This window comes from Bombina bombina, chromosome 1 (assembly GCF_027579735.1).
Source record: "Bombina bombina isolate aBomBom1 chromosome 1, aBomBom1.pri, whole genome shotgun sequence".
Lineage (NCBI taxonomy): Eukaryota > Metazoa > Chordata > Amphibia > Anura > Bombinatoridae > Bombina > Bombina bombina.
In genome coordinates, this window is record NC_069499.1 from 296,395,907 (window position 1) to 296,415,880 (window position 19,974).

The 19,974-nt window shown below is 36.2% G+C and overlaps 1 protein-coding gene across 1 annotated transcript in view; it reads right to left on the bottom strand.

Annotated features, from left to right (window-relative positions):
• Window positions 1-19,974, bottom strand: part of KALRN (kalirin RhoGEF kinase) — a 731,621-nt gene that overhangs the window by 585,744 nt on the left and 125,903 nt on the right. Inside the window, exons 9-11 of the mRNA XM_053698064.1 lie at window positions 19,410-19,576; window positions 7,207-7,326; window positions 86-304 (exon numbers count right to left, since the gene is read on the bottom strand). Of these exons, the coding sequence (XP_053554039.1) occupies window positions 86-304; window positions 7,207-7,326; window positions 19,410-19,576 (506 nt within the window). The remainder of the gene's footprint in view (window positions 1-85; window positions 305-7,206; window positions 7,327-19,409; window positions 19,577-19,974) is intronic.

Sequence of the window (19,974 nt, forward strand, 5' to 3'; positions counted from 1 at the left end):
TGGAGGATACAGGCTACTCTTCCACAGAATGCAATGATACACCTGAGATACCAACTGCTTATAGAGAACAAGTCTTGCTACTGACCTGTTCAGATGTTTTATAAAAGGCCACAGAAGCATTGACCAGCTTGAGTCTGTCCTCCATCTTTAGCATTAACTGCTGCCAGTGTACAGCAACCTGCTCAGCACAATCACGGATTGCATCTCCATCATAATGCCCAGCCTGCAGCAGTGCCTCAGCTTTCTGCTGGACCTGTAGAGCACTCTGGTGCGTCTTCTGCAAGGAGCTTGCATGGAAGAGGGACTACACAAAGAAAAGGATGGCACATAAGGAAACGCACAGACCTTACATAAATAGGATCATCTAAAGGACCTCTATAATGGGAACACAGTAGGTTACTTTACCTGTCTAAAAGAAATAATAGGACCTTTTATTTTCTAGGAAGGCAAATGAGAAGGGGGGAATTCAGTGTTACAAATAAAGAAAAATATGGAGAGTTTTGATCATAATTAAACATGGTTATAAATTATGCTATTTTTCCTATTTAAGAATATTAACAGCATTTCCCTCTCTTCCATCATATTAAGATATTCCTCAGACAATCCTTTCTTACTGCCCAACCCATTCTCTTCCTTTTGTACAGATGTAAGACCACACTACACCCACTTTAGGGACTTCTTGACCACCTCTTTCAGCCTTGTGCACGTCTTTGCTATGTATATATATTTCTGTGTTATGTCACATATACTCCCTCATGTTTAGTGATAATACTAGTGACCAGATTCTGATAACCTTATAAATGATTAAACTAATGGTCTAATGAATAATCAATAGCACCGGAACACGAAGACCACAGCCCAAATTGAAACTGTTTGCTGATGGGGCATAAAGTCCCTGCACAATTTAAGGTAAGATTATTTCCAGAGCTCAATAAAATAAAAGATTTCTTCTTATTTTGAAAGTGCAAAATACACGGTTGCCTCCCAAAAAAAAAAAAAGGATTTTATTTAATGTTAAAATACATAATAACATTGATTGTGGAGTTGAATATACTCTAGAAGCTGAAGTGAAAATATGATCCTGCAACGTGATACACAGTAATTGCTTGCTCAGTTAAAGAGCTAATTTATATCTGTCCCTAAATGGTCACAGCAGAGAAGATAAGATAAACACAATCAAGAGACTTTTCATGTCCCTAGACTGCAAAACAATACAAATTTGCTTCTATAATTAAAGAAACATGAAATCCAGTATTTTTTTCTTTCTCACTTCAGAAAGAGCATGACATTTTAAATAACTTTCCAATTTACTTCTATTATCTAATGTGTTTTGTTCTCTTTGCATCCTTTGCTGAAAAGTATACCTAGGTAGGCTCAGAAGCTGCTGATTGGTGGCTGCACATATATGCCTCTTGCTATTGGCTTTTATCTAGCTCCCAGTAGTGCATTACTGCTCCTTCAACAAAGGAGACCAAGAGATTGAAGCAAATTAGATAACAGAAGTAAATTGGAAAGTTGTTTAAAATTGTATGATCTATAATATGGAATGGATCCAGAAAGAAAAAACTTTGGGTTTTATGTCCCTTTTAAAGTTTAAAATGTTTATAAAATATATATTCTGTATGCAGAAGTTCTGAAATAAAGTGCTTAGTTGCTGTGATATATATATATATATATATATTATGTATATATAAAATTCCTTTAATGTTTCTGTAAATTCTTTAGAGACGTATCTGTCCTTTAAATAAAACCACTAAGCTATGCAGCATCTTGGGGACATACTATGTGCGGCGAGACTGAAGAACCTCAACAGCACGTGGCTAGGGAAGCAAAATATCTCACATTTTATTGCCTCGGGTAAGAAAAGTTATTAACCCATGTTAAAATCCCATTAAGCAATAAACAGGTCCACAAGCAGAGCAGAAACATCAGATTTATTTAGAAATAAACACTGCAATTTTCCATACCTTCTAATGCAATTTTATGTTCTCTCTTAATAGTGTTTTCATGTTAATGTGCGTTTGATGACTGGAAACTCGCAGAAAGTCATTAGGAACTACACAGTAATTATCTTGAGCCTATTACTCAACATTCATGGATGAACAACTGCTGTCCTTAGTTTTTATATTAAAAAATGATTGTTTCCTAAAGTCATTCTTGTGAGATCGTGTCTGCTTCTCTGGCATGAAATCTTCCTGACAAATGCTAAGAATTAACAAAAAATAGCACTTTTTTTTTTTAACTTGAAAAGGTACAATACTCTCATGCCAATCTCCTTTCATTAGATGCATCATCTTATATTGCAATGCAGTCTATGGGTTTATCTGGAGGGTTTTGTGGATAGATAAGCTCATTTCAGCTCTCAGAAATGAAAGTCAGTTTAAGTACTTTGTAAGCGCTTACTGGCTGACATTAGTGCATGAAAAGGACCATCACAATTATTCACAAGGCGTTAGTGGATGATTTCTGGACAGCAGTTAACCCTTTATTTAAACATGTTGCTTTGTGTTTTTCCCCGTCTGGTGATTAAAAAAAAATGAGCAGTATATTGATCCTGTAGTGCAGGGCTCCACCCTGAATTCTCAAGTGCTTCAGGACACCGGCACTTATGCCCAGCATCTGATTCTATCATATATGCCCTGAAGTAAACACTGAGATTGTAATATAAAATGCTTACTTATGCTTAGTAAAACAACTTTGTGCATACTTCCTTTAAATTACAGGCAAATGAGGCAAAATAAAGAGACAGTCTATACCTTAGTCATCTTAAAGTCTTACCTTACATTAAGCTGCAAATAGCCTCCTGCACCTTTTCTATATCATGCAGCAGGAATGGTAAAAAAGTTATTTTAAAATTAATATTGTTTCTGGCCACTTTGAAATAGCTGCCAAGCTCCACCCACTGATGACATCATGATCTGGGCTGCATATGGCATCCAATCACAAAAGGCTCACTAGATTTAACAGACTGTCAAGACTATTCAGCAGAGTACATAGATACAGCCCAGATTGTGATGTCATCAGTGGGGGGAGCTTGGCAGCCATTTCAAAGTGGCCAGAAACAATATTCATTTTAAAATAATTTTTTTACCATTCCTGCTGCATGATATAGAAATGGCTGAAATATAGAAAATAATATAGAAAAGGTACAGGAGGCTATTTGCAGCTTAGTCTAAGGTAAGACTTTAAGATGACTAACGTGTAGACTGTCCCTTAAGTCTTAACATTTGCCACATGTTTGTCCCTAATTTGTATTATGTTATCTTATCGTTTCTGTTTAAAGGGACACTAAACCCAACATTTTTCTTTCATGATTCAGGTAGAGAATACAATTTTAAACAACATTACAATTTACTTCTATTATCTAATTTGCTTAATTCTTTATATATCCTTTGTTGAAGAAATAGCAATGCACATGGTTGAGCCAATCACACAAGGCATCTATGTGCAACAACCAATCAGCAGCTACTGAGCCTATCTAGATATGCTTTTCAGGAAATGATATCAAGAGAATTAAGCAAATTAGATAATAGAAGTGAATTAGAAAGTTGTTTAAAATGACATGCTCTATCTAAATCACAAAAGAAAAAAATTGGGTTTCATGTCCCTTTAAGTCAAACAATTGAGATTTTGAACACAATGTTAAGTCCTGTCATCTCCAGATTCAAATCCAGTCTGGCTCCCCCAAATAAGGAAAGAGCTGGGTGGAGTGTAACCACTGAAAAACAATTGCAGCAAACAAGCTGTTAATCTCATATACTTCAGACTCTGCTGATATGTTAATGCTGTAATTATACATTTTTTTACTGTCCCTTTAATCCCAGGAATCAACAGGTTTCTTTACACATTTCTCTTCACATATTCCAATTCAGTACACATCCTACACTCTAGTCATTATAGTGTAAAAATAAAATACTCTGTTTCAGTAGCATGTTTTATTTTCATTATAACATATTAAACACAATCCTAGTTTATTAAAAGTTAAATACATAGTCACACCCCTATGACACCCCCTTACCCAGGACAAGTACCAGTATTTGCAGCAGATATATGTCATGATGGTTACTCTCTCTCTCTTTGGGAAGGCACAGGATCTCACCCAGTGCAAGGCTGGTTACACATTTAATCCATTTGCAGGGAATAAATGAATAAACAAAACAATGATTTAATGTAAAAAGCTTTATTTTTGGCCCTAGAATATCCCTTTAAACTAACAGGCATTGCTATGCTCCTCATGCTTATTGATTTAAATAATATTACAAGGCATGGTACTCAAAATGATCATTTGTGTAAAAGGGTAGCAGTTAAACATATAATTGTTTTGTTTGTCCTTCAGAAAATGTTGGTTTATTCAGCACAGCCACATCTAACTGGTTTTTCCAAATAGGTTTTCCCTGAGGTGATAGATATTTCATTCAATAGAATGACTAAAATATTTGAACGCATATTTTTTTAACTAATATTAATTCATGATGTGTGAAAGTAGTAATTTCATATTATTTTGATTAATTTTCTAATGGACATATTTAAATCATATTTAAAAAAAAAAAAAAAAAAAAGTGTTTCATGGGCTGAATACAGTGTGGAATAGGTTTAAACTGAACAACCCCACTTGGTAATGGAGCCTCCAGTGGCTGCTGTATATTAAGTCAATTCAAGTTGTACTCTATAGTATTGGATTCCTCTGTGCATTTACGCCTCATTAGCAAAATCAAAACATCAACAGCTGCAAAAAAATTATCGTAACAACAGAACTATCATAGGTTTAAGAGATTTTTACTTCAAGATGTTTGGTTTATAACCGGAACATGATCTGTAAATTTTGCATTTACTACAGACTCAAGCTATTTGTTGCCTTCAAATTTCACTTTGAATAAGGAGCCCCATTACTATAGACTTCTAGGGCGCGATTACATATACCGCGCATGCTTCGGCGCAAGCGTAGAAACCTGCGCCGCCCGTAATTTCACCTCGCACATCGGGGTTTTACATATACTGAAATGTGCGCAAATACACATTTCAGTCGTCGTAAGTAACTTACGCCAGTATTTTGTCCATGGAAAGTGTCAATAAAGAGTAGTTTTATGCAAATTAGGCTAACACTCGTAAAAATGAACCGCGATTTCAAATATAAATGCGACATGTAATTATGCTATTCAAAATTCATATATAAACCCATGCGCAGCCGCCTTCAAGGAGTTACGTTGCTTTTTTAGTCAGTGCAAGGGTTACTGCGCCTGCAATTTGTGGCGAGATAAGAATGGAGTAGATTCTCTGAATTTTGCGCGCGTAAGTCCTTACGCTGTATATTGGATACCAAATTGCGCGGCTGTTCTATGTTAGTCTATGGTTAAAAAAAATACGTCTGAAGGGTGAAATATACGCGTGTAACTTGTATGCTACGCCGTATATGTAATACCAAAATCGTGTAAAATCTGGCGTGGAGCATTTTGCGGGCGACACTGCATATGTAATGGAGCCCCTAGTGTCCTCAGCTCACTCAGGCTTCAGGATACTGTGCATTAAAGGGACACGAAACCCAACATTTTTCATTCATAATTCAGATTGAGAATACTATTTTAAACAAGATTCCAATTTACTATTATTTAATTTGCTTCACTTTTCAGATATCCGTTGTTGAAGAAATAGCAATGTATGGAGCCTATCACATGAGGTATCTATGTGCAGCCACCAATCAACAGCTACCAAGCCTATTAGGATGTGTTTTCAACAAAGGATATCAAGAGAATGAAGCAAATTAGATAATATGGGAAGTTGTTTAAAATTGAATGCTCTTTCTAAATCATGAAATAAATTTTCATGTCCCTTTAAGGGTCGAATCATATGTGCTAGATTTCCATTTACACTGCTCTCCTATCTCTTTAAGGGACCACTAAACACCGCAAAATATCACAATTAATAAATGAATAATAAAAAGACAATGCAAAAGCATTTAGTTTGAATTTCACAAGTAGTAGATTTTTTTCTGAAAAATTTCAGTTAATTGTATTTTTCCTTCCCACTGCATCATGTGACAGCCATCAACCAATCACAAAAGGTATATTTGTATATTCTGTGAACTCTTGCACATGCTCATTAGGAGCTGGTGCTTCAGAAAGTGTTCAAATAAAAAAATGGAAGTGAATGGGATAGTTGTTAAATATTGTGTGCTTTATCTGAATCATAAAAGTTTAATTTTGACTTTAGTGTTCCTTTAATTACTTCTTTATGGATTCTTAGGTGACTCTCTTCGTCCTTATCTAACCTCACGCTCTACAGCTCATCCCCAGAATCTATCGCTCATCTGTACACCCATGGGCTACTCTACATATGTTCAGGGATTTCTTTATAATTTGTTGCCTGCATACTCCCAGCTTCTGCATACGTCATGCTTACAAGCTCCACCTCAAGAGATCAGGTTCAACATAACATTCTAAAGCTCATATACTAAAGCGCCTATGCACTCAAATATTCTGCCCTTCATACACAGTGAGCCTGCCTTTTTTTCTACTACTATGCTCTACATTATCAGGCAACTTCACATATAAATCTGTCCTATGTAGTTTTATACTACAGGGATGTCATATGTGCTTTCAGACTTATCCTTAAGGGGACAGTCTAGTCAAAATTAAAATTTCATGATTCAGATAGGGCATGCAATTTTAAACAACTTTCCAAAATACTTTTATCATCAAATTTGCTTTGTTCTCTTGGTATTCTTAGTTGAAGGCTAAACCTAGGTTGGCTCATATGCTAATTTCTAAACCCTTGAAGGCCTTTCATCTCAGTGCATTTTGACAGTTTTTACAACTAAACAGCGCTAGTTCATGTGTGTCATATAGATAACATTGTGCTCACTCCCATGAAGTTACTTAGGAATCAGCACTGATTGACTAAAATGAAAGTCTGTCAAAAGAACTGGAAACGGGTGCAATCTGCAGAGGCTTAGACACAAGGTAATCACATAGGTTAAAAAAGTATATTAATATAACCATGTTGGTTATGCAAAATGTGTTCAGTCTGAATTTTTCATGTTTCTAAATTTCCAGGTTCTTCTCAGAACACTAACACTGTGTCTCTCTAGTACAGAAAATAGTAATAACTCTTGGCATAAACAGCTTTACTAGAATAATCAACAGCCCCATTTAGATGAACTGTATTTCAGTCTAATATAGAAAGGAGGAGAAATGAATGATCTGATGTTACCTCAATAGCCATCTGGAACTGCTCGTGCTCTCGCTGAAGCTGCTCTGCCTCTGAAAGTGAGCTGGCATTCACTAGGCTGGCGTTAAGCATGGACTCTCCATTTCGGATCCATCCCAACACCTGGGAGAAAGATAAAAAGATCAGGAAAAAGGTAGCAAGAGAATAGTGAGTGACCTTGTATAGGCATCCGAAACTCAGACAAAAGGCAAATTAGTCTTTTCTCATTCACAAACTGCAGGCAAGTAATAATACAATAAACATTGTCAATACGACATCCCAACTCTCCCTGATATCCAGGGAGTCTCCCTGATTGTAATAGCGGCTCCCTGATGCCAGCAAATGGAATGCAATCTCCCTGAAACTCCAAGTACCATGATCCAATGTGGCCCAAATCCTGAAAAGTGTTTTTTTTTTTTTTTTAAGGAATGCCTTTAGTTGCTAGGACGATATAGAACCCTCAAAGCATGCACCAATAACCAAAAAGCCCCCACTTATTCTAGTAAAATAAAAACACAAATACTACCTCATTTACTGCATGCAATTAAACTTTGTATTCTAAAATTTTTAAGCATTCAACAAGCGTACGATCACTGGAAAATAGGTTTGTTGTATGTGGTTGTGCAATAAAGCTACTTTTTTTTAAATGTGACTTTAGTGGTGAACCCACCTCCCTGAAATGAGTTTTTGCAGGTTGGGATGTTTGTCAATATAATGTAATGTGTGTTTTAAAATGCAACTGCATTACTTGAAATCATCTCCAAATGTATGTAAGCGAATACAAGTACTTTGTGCACTGAATGTTTGCGTGTATACATACATTTTATACTCAATTCTAAATACAAAATGTCTGGTTGCCACAGCAACAAGAATTGAGAAGCAAATACTGAAGTACATTTCTTCAAAATAATTTTGTACGTTTGTTTTCTGCTGTATAATGCATCCATTTATTCTTATAATAGCTCTCATTTTGCCACAGATTCACAAATCTATATCTATTAATAGACATTTTATACATCACACTAGGAGAGCACATATGAAGCCAAATAAAATATTCCAGACGTTTAGTTCTATGTGGATATTGCATATCAATGATGATTTCGCAAGGAATGGAGAGGGGCAAATGTCATGGTGTGTGAAGATGTTGCTGCCTGTGAATTTGTAATGGTATGAACTGGTTTGGCTCTGCTGTTCCTTATGTAATAAGTGACAAATGTTTTGTTTGAGCCTACAAGTAAATAGCAGGTTACAAGCAGACTTATTTTATTTTGACAATGGGGTGATAGGTATGCACCCTAAATATTTGCTTTCACCTATCTACAACTAGGGTTGCCACCTTTCTTGGAAGAAAATACCGGCCATGCTAATTAACATAAATTTGCATAAATAATTCAATAGCATAACTCAAAAACTAAAGCTGATAGGACTGATTTTAAATGCTCATTTGTTTATAACTAGTATTTATCACACTCAGAAGAAGTTGCACTTTGGCAGGGGCTTTGTTTCAATATCTATTCTTTATTTTCTACATTGACATGAACCTTAAAAATACCGGTTGTGTCGGTAAAATACCGGCTGGGTGGCAACCCTATCTACAACCCACAAAATACCTCAGGGTGGGCTTTATTATGTGAGCCAAAGAACAATACAAGGAAGTAATGTCGATACTGAAAGGTTTAGCAACAACTGTTTTCCACCAATGCAAATATTAACTTTAACTGTTTATACCGTTTTTATACAATTGCCCTGAAGGTCTGCAACAACTGCAGTCCCTTATATGTATTGGTTATATTTATGCTCACGTTGTGTCTAAAGTAGTGCATGAACCTGGATTGGCATGCATATGATGACTGAATTTGTTATGAATCAGGCACAGTAAATTAAGGCAGTAAACTTAACTAGAAGTAACAGTAAAATCCTACTAGATACTCAAGAAGCATAAAAGGCATTTGAAAAGCACAGCAGTGCATTTCAGATAACATTGCAAGGTTGACATTATTACTGCTAGGGTGACTTTTTAATACACATATACACAAACACATGCACATACTCACACATGCATGTATATACACACATATATACTCGTATACACACACATGCATGTATACACACACATGCATGTATATACACACATATATACTCGTATACACACACATGCATGTATATACACACATGCATGTATATACACACATATATACTCGTATACACACACATGCATGTATATACACACAAATATACTTGTATACACACACATGCATGTATATACACACATATATACTCGTATACACACACACATGCATGTATATACACACATATATACTCGTATACACACACATGCATGTATATACACACATATATACTCGTATACACACACATGCATGTATATACACACATGCATGTATATACACACATATATACTCGTATACACACACATATATACACGTATACACACATATATACTCGTATACACACACATGCATGTATATACACACAAATAAACTTGTATACACACACATGCATGTATATACACACATATATACACGTATACACACACATGCATGTATATACACACATATATACTCGTATACACACACATGCATGTATATACACACATATATGTATATACACATATATACTCGTATACACACACATGCATGTATATACACACAAATAAACTTGTATACATACACATGCATGTATATACACACATATATACACGTATACACACACATGCATGTATATACACACATATATACACGTATACACACACATGCATGTATATACACACATATATACTCGTATACACACACATGCATGTATATACACACATATATACTCGTATACACACACATGCATGTATATACACACAAATAAACTTGTATACACACACATGCATGTATATACACACATATATACACGTATACACACACATGCATGTATATACACACATATATACACGTATACACACACATGCATGTATATACACACACACATGCATGTATATAGACACATATATACTCGTATACACACATGCATGTATATACACACATATATACTCGTATACACACACATGCATGTATATATATATATACACACATAAACTTGTATACACACACATGCATGTATATAGACACATATATACTCGTATACACACACATGCATGTATATACACACATATATACTCGTATACAAACACATGCATGTATATACACACATATACACACACATGCATGTATATACACACAAATAAACTTGTATACACACACATGCATGTATATACACACATATATACTCGTATACACACACATGCATGTATATACACACACATAAACTTGTATACACACACATGCATGTATATAGACACATATATACTCGTATACACACACATGCATGTATATAGACACATATATACTCGTATACACACACATGCATGTATATACACACATATATACTCGTATACAAACACATGCATGTATATACACACATATATACTCTTATACACACCCATGCATGTATATACACACATATATACTCGTATACACACCCATGCATGTATATACACACATATATACTCGTATACACACACATGCATGTATATACACACATATATACTCGTATACACACACATGCATGTATATACACACATATATACACGTTTACACACAGATGCATGTATATACACACATATATACTCGTATACACACACATGCATGTATATACACACATATATACTCGTATACACACACATGCATGTATATACACACATATATACTCGTATACACACACATGCATGTATATACACACATATATACTCGTATACACACACATGCATGTATATACACACATATATACTCGTATACACACACATGCATGTATATACACACATATATACACGTTTACACACAGATGCATGTATATACACACATATATACTCGTATACACACACATGCATGTATATACACACGTATATACTCGTATACACACACAAAACCACACACACACACACACAAAGACATGCACACACTAAAGGGAGTTAATACACAGCGTTGCAAACACTGCTAACAAACACTGCAGCACTAAGAAAAGCAACACAACACATTGCCTGATTTCTGTGCAAAGCTTTAGTTAATTTTGCCTGTTGTTTTTCAGTCAATAAAAGTGTAGCAGCCTCTAGAGGTGATTAGAAAAAATTGCAGCCCCATAAACAAGCTGCCCTGGAATCTGATTCTGCTTGAGCAGCAGCAGGCCCCCTAAAAGGTAGCAGCTGAGACCCTAAGACCCCTGTAGTTACACCCCTGAAGAAATGTAAATACATTTTAAAATGCTATGTTGTAGAGGTAATAAAGTAATACAATTTTAATGTCCCTTTAAGGATACCAAATGAATGTGAACTAGGTCTAAACTATGCTGAAGGGCATTTGGATTGCCATGTGAAGTTGGCACTTTATTAAAATGGCATTATTTTATGCTGATCTATTACTTATTATTAGCCAGTACAAAATGTAAAGTCAGCAAGTAAAGCTGTGTTTGTATTACAAATCGACCTCTGCTGAGTATAAAGACCAAATGTTGTGTTTATTGGACTGGCTCTTATGCCAAGCTGAGAAGGCGCTGGTGTGTGATGTTGTGCAGGTGTGAAGTTGTTTTGTTGTGTGTAGCCGGCACCTGCACACAATACACTTCATCTGAAAGCGCAGGGACTACCCTTTATCAAACTCACAGTACTCTTTGTTTTAGCTCCCATGTTACCTACTCTGCAGGGTCTGTGCTTACTGTGACGGATCAATGCTGACTAAATGAACTGAAATGTCAGCCACATTAGGATCAATATTTTCTGCTTCACTTTCTCCTCTGCACATTTTTTTTTCTTTTTTCTGACAAGATCACTAAATTATTATGTAGTGACGAGCACCTCGCTTATCCGGATCGCAAGTAACGTGGCCCTGGTATTGTCAATAATACAACTGTGATTAGGGAAGCTAGCCAGCTTGTAATATGCATTGTAATCAATAACTAGATTAGGGATATAGCTTTTATGATCCATTCTTCAGTTGTTTGTAACTATAAATCATCACTGGATCTTTACCTTAGTGCGAAGCTTGCACCGTGCTCATATACAAGGGCAGCTCAGCAGCAAACTACAATTCTCTTTATAGCCTACACAAAGTACATAAAATTATTGGAGATCTTTTTAAAGGGGTATTATAAACACTTCTTGCTTTCCACGAACGTGTGATTCTCCCAGTCTCTCTAGAGAAGGCAAAAACCTAATTCTGTACCTATTCTGTGCAAAAGTTTTAGACAGATATGAAAAAATGCTGTAAAGTAAAAATGCTTTAAAAAAATATTAATGTTAATAGTTTATTTTTGTTTGACAGTCTACTTGATTTTTTATTGTATAAAAAGATAGATAATGCCTATACTACCCATTCTCCAGCTTTGCTTAACCAACGTTACATTAATATACTTTATAACGCTAAATTTGCCTGTTTTTAGGCCCTTGCAGGGGGCCTTGCACAACAGCTAGATAATGCTAGTTCATGTGTGCCATAGAGATAACATTGTGCTCATACCCATGGAGAATGATAATGGTTATGCATGAACCAGCACTAACTGGCTAAAATACAAGGTTGTAAAAAGCAGTGAGATAAATTATGCAAAACTGGGGAATGGGTACTAAATGGATTATCTTTCTAAACAATAAAAATTTTCAAGTAGACTGTCCCTTTAACAAAATGTAAAGTGAGCAAAAGAAAAATCAAATAAAATTTTTGGTGTGACCACCCTTTTTGCCATCAAAACAGCATAAATTATAGTAGGTACACTTGCACAAAGTTAGGGATTTTGAAGGCATTTAGGGTCAGATTAGTGGAGCGCTAATTAAACCCTTAACGACCAAGGACGTACCAGGTACGTCCTACAAAAATGTCCATTAACGACAAAGGACGTGCCTGGTACGTCCTCAGGGGTTTCAAGCACTAGAAGCAATCATGATCACTTCCAGCTGCTTTCAGGGTATGGCAGCGATGCCTCGATATTGAGGCATTGTGCAATACCCTTTGCTAAGCAACAGATGCCCTCTCTGCATCGGCCAGCGATAGTGCCGCTCGTTGGTGGTGTGGGAGGGCTTGGAGGGAGGTGGGTGGGAGAGCGTGAAGGGGGCCTGACTGGAGGAGGCGGGAGGAGAGCGGGAAGGGGGCATGAAGGGGGCGAGAGTAGGTGAGACTGCTATGCTGCACTACATCACTGCAATGAGTGGGAAGGAGGGAGGAGGGGGAAGGAGAAGAGGGGGATCCTATGTGGGATCCATGTCTGGAAAGGGATCTGGGAGGGGGGCTTGCTAATGAGGGGGGGCAGCAACACTACAGAAAAAAGTGTTATTTTATTTCTTTTTTAAAAATATATACAATAATTTAGAGCAAACAGGGTACTGGCTACCTAAGATGGCGGCAAATAGGTAAAGGGGGGAGAGTTATTGAGCAGTTTGGGGGGGCTCAGGGAGGTTGGGTGGTAAGGAGGGATCCTACACTGCAGAAAATATATAATTAAAAACAAAATATATTAAAAAAAAAAAAAAAAAAAGGACAAACAAACAAAAAAACACTTATTTTTATACTGGCAGACTTTCTGCCAGCACTTAAGATGGGGTTCACCTTTGGTGGGTGGAGGAGGGAAGATAGCTGTTTGAGAGGGGTCAGGGAGGGATCAGGGGGTGGGATGTGTCAGTTGGGAGGCTGATCTCTATACTAAAGTTAAAATTAACCCTACAAGCTACCTAATTATCCCTTTCACTGCTGGGCATAATACATAATATAATTACCAAAAAGCAATGCCAAAGCCATATATGTCTGCTATTTCTGAACAATTGGGATCCCAGAGAAGCATTTACAACAATTTGTGCCATAATTGCACGAACTATTTGTAAATCATTTCAGTGAGAAACCTAAAGTTTGTGAAAAAGTTAACAATTTTTTTTATTTGATCGCATTTGGCGGTGAAATGGTGGCATGAAATATACCAAAAGGGGCCTAGATCAATACTTTGTGTTGTCTACTAAAAAAAATATATACATGTGAAGGGTTATTCAGGGATTCCTGACAGATATCAATGCTACAACGTATCTATCGCTAATTTTGGGGGGGGAAATGGTTTGGAAATAGCAAAGTGCTACTTGTACTTATTGCCCTATAACTTGCAAAAAAAGCAAAGAACATGTAAACATTGGGTATTTCTAAACTCAGGACAAAATTTAGAAACTATTTAGTATGGGTGTTTTTTGGTGGTTGTAGATGTGTAACATATTTTAGGGGTTTAAAGTTAGAAAAAGTGTGTGTTTTTTTTTCAATTTTTTCATCATATTTTATAAACATTTTTTAAAGTAAATTATATGACATGATGAAAATAATGGTATTACTTTAGAAAGTCCATTTAATGGCGAGAAAAATGGTATATAATATGTGTGGGTACAGTAAACGAGTAAGAGGAAATTTACAGCTAAACACAAACACCGCAGAAATGTAAAAACAGCCCTGGTCCTTAACGGTAAGAAAATTGAAAAATGGTCTGGTCACTAAGGGGTTAATGCTCCCACCAGGGCCGTCTTTAACACAGGGCAAAAGGGGCAGCTGCCCAGGGCCCAGTCTCTGTTGAGGGGCCCAAGAGTCCAAAAAATTTTTTTTATTTTTTTTTTATGGTTCATACCCGACTGCTGATGTGACATGGGGAACACACACATTCATTCCTAATACCGTCACAGTAAAAAGTACTCTGCTTATATATATATATTTTTTTTTAAACTGTGCCAGACCATGCCGGTGTCATGTGACATGCCAAGCTATTGCCATGTGCTGTTTTAGATGTGCACTTTGCAGTACTGAATGCAAAGCCCTAACTCGGCATCCAGCCATTCCCACTGCATCAGAAAAGGTCCTACTGGGGTTACCACTGTTACCAGGTAACTGCTCTGGTTGTGGGGATTGTTTCTGGGTAGGGCTGACTGTAGGCGCATGCAGCAGAAAGCTGGAACAGCAGGCACATGAGGATTTGAGCATCATGCAGCCTTGGACATACAGCATCCAGTCTGCTGGTCCCCTTAGCCCTGCTCTTTCTGCTGTGGCCCTAAGATCAACTAACTGAAGTTTGTTAGGGGAACAGTGCTTTGTAGAAAGGTGTCAGTGGGAAAAATAAGTGAGTGCACACACGCCCCTCCCCATGCAGCATTGTCTAGTGCAGGGTGAGAGGGAACTTGTTCCTAGCAAAGAATTGACTTATGCTGCTGTGGCTGATGTACAGTGTCATGCTGATACTTCACACATTAATGTAAGGTATATTTTTATAGTTTTTATTTTCTCTCTGTCTCAGATTTTACAGCTTCCCAAAGTAGTTCTGCTGTTCTAGTCAGTAAACTTATATTTGTCTGCACCTCCATGCTTCCTCCTCAGTCTTGCTTTGCTCCTGTTGGCTGCCCTAAATATCTTTAACCACCTAACCTCACACCAGAATTACATTCAAAAGAATATTAAATGAATCCACAGTGGAGAAATGTATATATTTATTTACTTATTAGTACTGCTTAGGTCCAGTTTCACATATTGCAATTTATTTCATTTTTTTAAAATGATTAGCCCAGCAGTGGATGATCCAACGATGGGCTAATAATTAATTTTAAAAAAAATTGATTTAGTTGTTTTTTGGGATGTTAGGGTGGAGAGTGAAATTGCATGGGGTAGGGGGGGCCCAAGAAAATTTTGCCCAGGGTCCAGTCAATATTAAAGACGGCCCTGGCTCCCACTCAAGCATTAACTGCGCTAAAACTTTGGCTTTTGCGCTCGACGGGTTGCGCTGGTATTATGAATTTAAAGTAAATTACTATTTTTGCTCTTGCTCTAACCCGATGAGCGCAAAATGCATTCCAATTTTCTTCACATATGGGAATATGTTTATTCATAAATAAACATATATATGTGTACATATGTATGTGCCTATATATGTGCGAAACATGTCAGGTGTTCTTTTTTGCTGACTATGTCCTGTCTGGATGAATAAACACTTTTGGTATTAACAGCACCTTGGTCGCCTGAGCAGTGTTTGCTTTTGTTTCTCATTTATATATATATATATATATATATATATATCTGTAAATAAATAAATATATACACATATAAATATAATATATATATATATATATATATATATATACACACACATATATATAGACACATACATATACATATGTAGACATGTATATGTATGTATCTATGTTAAAGCCCTTTAGCTGCCTTTTTTTTTCTAACACCTGAGATCTCATATCTTTGAGCCTTTAAAACTTTTGGGTGCAATATTTTGTTTATATAATTGTTATTAGATAGTGTTATTATGAGTGTAAGTGTACTTTGTAATGTATTTTGATGTGTTTTGTGACACTTTTTTGTTTCATGAAACAGTTAATCAGAGCTCTGAGGATACGGTAACCATTGTACCGTATATTGCGATTGCGCTCAAGTGATGGCGTTTGCTTTTAACTCGTAATACCAGCCTTTCTCAGATCGGGCAATCAACGCGTTTCGGCTGTGCAGCCTTTCTCAAGGTCTTGAGAAATGTTGCACAGCCGAAACACGTTGATTGCCCAATCTGAGAAAGGCTGTTGGTGACTGCAGGAGCCAAAAGCAGAGGAGGTTGAATAAGAGACTTCAGAACCGTGGTACCCCACCAAGACATCGATCACTAAACATTGTGAAAAGAAGGAACACTTGTGCTCATAGAGCACACAAGAGTTTGCCATTTCTTGCCTAAAACAAGGTAATATTCGTCAAAACAGTGCACTGTTAACGGACTCCAGATCTCTCACTGATTGGTCAAATAGAGGTCACGTGACAAGTGACGGAGAGTGATATTCAAACAGATGCCAAATTCAGAGAAATTTACAAGGTATTTATCTTTAATAAGAAAAAAAGATTCATTCTTATTCTCTTCTGAGTATTCAACATAATACGAGTGGCAGTTAGAAATTTGCAGCTGAAAAGTTTTTTGCACTATTGTCTAAGAAGAACAGAACCAATATAACGGACATTACATGGATGTTTAAGTTACAGTTTAGAGATCAGAACTCTAATATTTGTTCAAGAGTGTGAGTGTATAATATGATTGGTTATTTCTGTGTGATTTTTACATTATAACATTAATATATGTATAGTTGGACACCGGTGTCACATTTTTATTGCTACATTTTATTGAATGTGCATATTAAATATATATTTGGTATTAAAAAATTTCTATATAGAAGTTCATATAAAGACATTCTAGATCTGCACTTAGTTGCGCTACCTGAATTATATTGTTTGCAGTGACTTATTACAAATTATAGTGGGAATTTGTTGTTTAAGGTAGCTGTGTTTGGAGATATCACGGCCCTAAGGATATACTTACTTTGATTCAAACTCCTAGATTTTTCTTCTGTTCACTCACTTTGCATTTTGTAAGTTGATAAAAATAGATTATTAACATTTCTAATTCTTAAAGTAGTCTTACTTTATAGCATTTTTTCACACCTGCCTAAAACTTATGCACAGTACTGTAGGTTTTCTTCTAATTAGTGCTAATTGCCTAAACCAACTATGCTATTGCTTAGAGCAGTAGACACTCATTTACAGGTTGTCTTAAAGGATTACTTTCTGTTATAATTTTTAAGCTAAACAACTAACATATTAAAGTTAATAAACATTCATTAAAACCTACTGACCTATATTTTCTCCAAAACGAAGTTTCATAACGTTCTAAAAGTTATATATTTTATTCGCTGATGATGTCACGTTATCCTGCCCACTATTTTCAGCACTGCATGTTCAAAATACTTAAACCAATAACTTTGTGTTTAAGGCGCCATTTTGGAACCTAGGTATTGTAAACGGATTGGTACAGAGCAAAGGATACCCACGGAGTGGGTGTGGAAAACAATTAAATTTGCAGACAAGATTTCTGATATACGGTAGAGATATGTTAATGAAATGCTATTGATAAAAGTGTATTTGGGGTAGTTAGTTAGTAACAGGAATAGAAAATATTTACTTACAGTGGCCCTTTAACTGGCCACAATGAAAGAACATAACATAAATATATGCACCAGAGTGTTAAAGTAGTTTTGTGAGTAGGTCTTTTCCAATGCAGTATTTAATTGCTGATATATGCATATATGAAAAAATGTCCATTTAAGAAACAGCTGATTAAAATCAGCTGTAAACAATTTGAATTTGAATATTAGAAGGTACACATTTTGACTTACTTTCTTTTAAAAGCCATAGTGAAATTATTTATTTCTATATCCCTTTAGTAATACACAATAGATTACTTTATAGACTATCTTGCAGGGGCGGAACTAACAGTGGTGCAGCAGGTGCAGTGGCACCAGGGTCCAAGTGCTGGTTGGCTCATAACGCTGGGGAGCCCATAGCATCCAGTTTATACATAGGTGTGTGCCTTTTATCTATCTATCTATTAAAAATCATTATACAGAGCAGCATATATATTATTACTATTGCTTACTAATAAGTTACCTTTGGGGGCCCAAAAACAATTTTGCACTAGAACCCTCTGTTGAGTAGGTACGGAGAACCTCAGCTATCAGTGTTTCTACTGAAGTAGGGAATTCTAGGCAAGGCTATGTGAGCGCTTCACAATACCTTACTTTTTGCTTCCGATCTCCTTTAAAACTTGGAGTCCCTCATGCCAGTGCAGTGCTATTCTAGGCAGCTTTAAATCATTGCAAATCATTACAGCAAGAAATCAAATGGACAGATGTTTCGGTCTTGTTAGACTTCATCAGCGCAGGAAACATTACTACTTGGCACAAAAAGTTGGTATAGCGCACCCAAACAACTCTAAACATTATTTATGGTGAGTAAAAAAATAAGGAGGAAAAAACCTCCTCTGCGAGTATAGTAATAAATAATAGATAATTGAATAGCTTCATCTACACATTTTTTCATAGAATACTTCAGCCATCAGTGTTTCCCCTAGAGCAAGTAATTCTTGGTAGGGCTATGCAAATTAGTTTCACAATGCGCTTTAAAGTCTGAGAATAATTATTTTAACTTTTCTATGAAGGCAAAAAGCTACACTGAACAATATGTCACAGCCTTCTCAAGTAGTCAAGGAGTTAAATGAAACAGACATTTAGATTGTGCACTGTGATGTCATAGGGTCACACCAACCTGTTTGACCTCAGCCTGCAGATGTCGGAGCTGCAAACATTGCTCCAGGCGCTTGTGAGTCTGTTCTGCATTTAGCTCCAGCTCGTGCTGCTTTTCATGCAGAAACTCTAGTAGTTCCTGTACCTGGGTAGCCAAGTCAATATCCTTCTCGCAGATCAGCTCAATTCCTAAATGAAAAATACCTTATTATACTTTACAGAGTAACAAACATATTAGTAGAGTTATTAAAAGGAACATACCATAAGGTGTTACAGTGATACAAAATACATTATGATACGGTTGATAGAAGAACAAACATTTATTTGTTGTAAGTAAAACATAACAAAATAAATTAGCATGAATCAGATGACCTGCGAGCAGCCAAACTGAAATGCAAACAGTAAACAAAATGGGAATTTTGCTTTCCAGGATCCGTTAACTGTTTAACTGCCCCAAAAGGGGGAGACAAGGGATTAGAAGCCTTTTTCAGACTCAAAAGGCAACTTACAATATATTTTCTTTAGTCTTTAACAAAAACTAATCAGAATCTGCTTTGCAAAATGTAGATATTCTACTGTCACCTCTA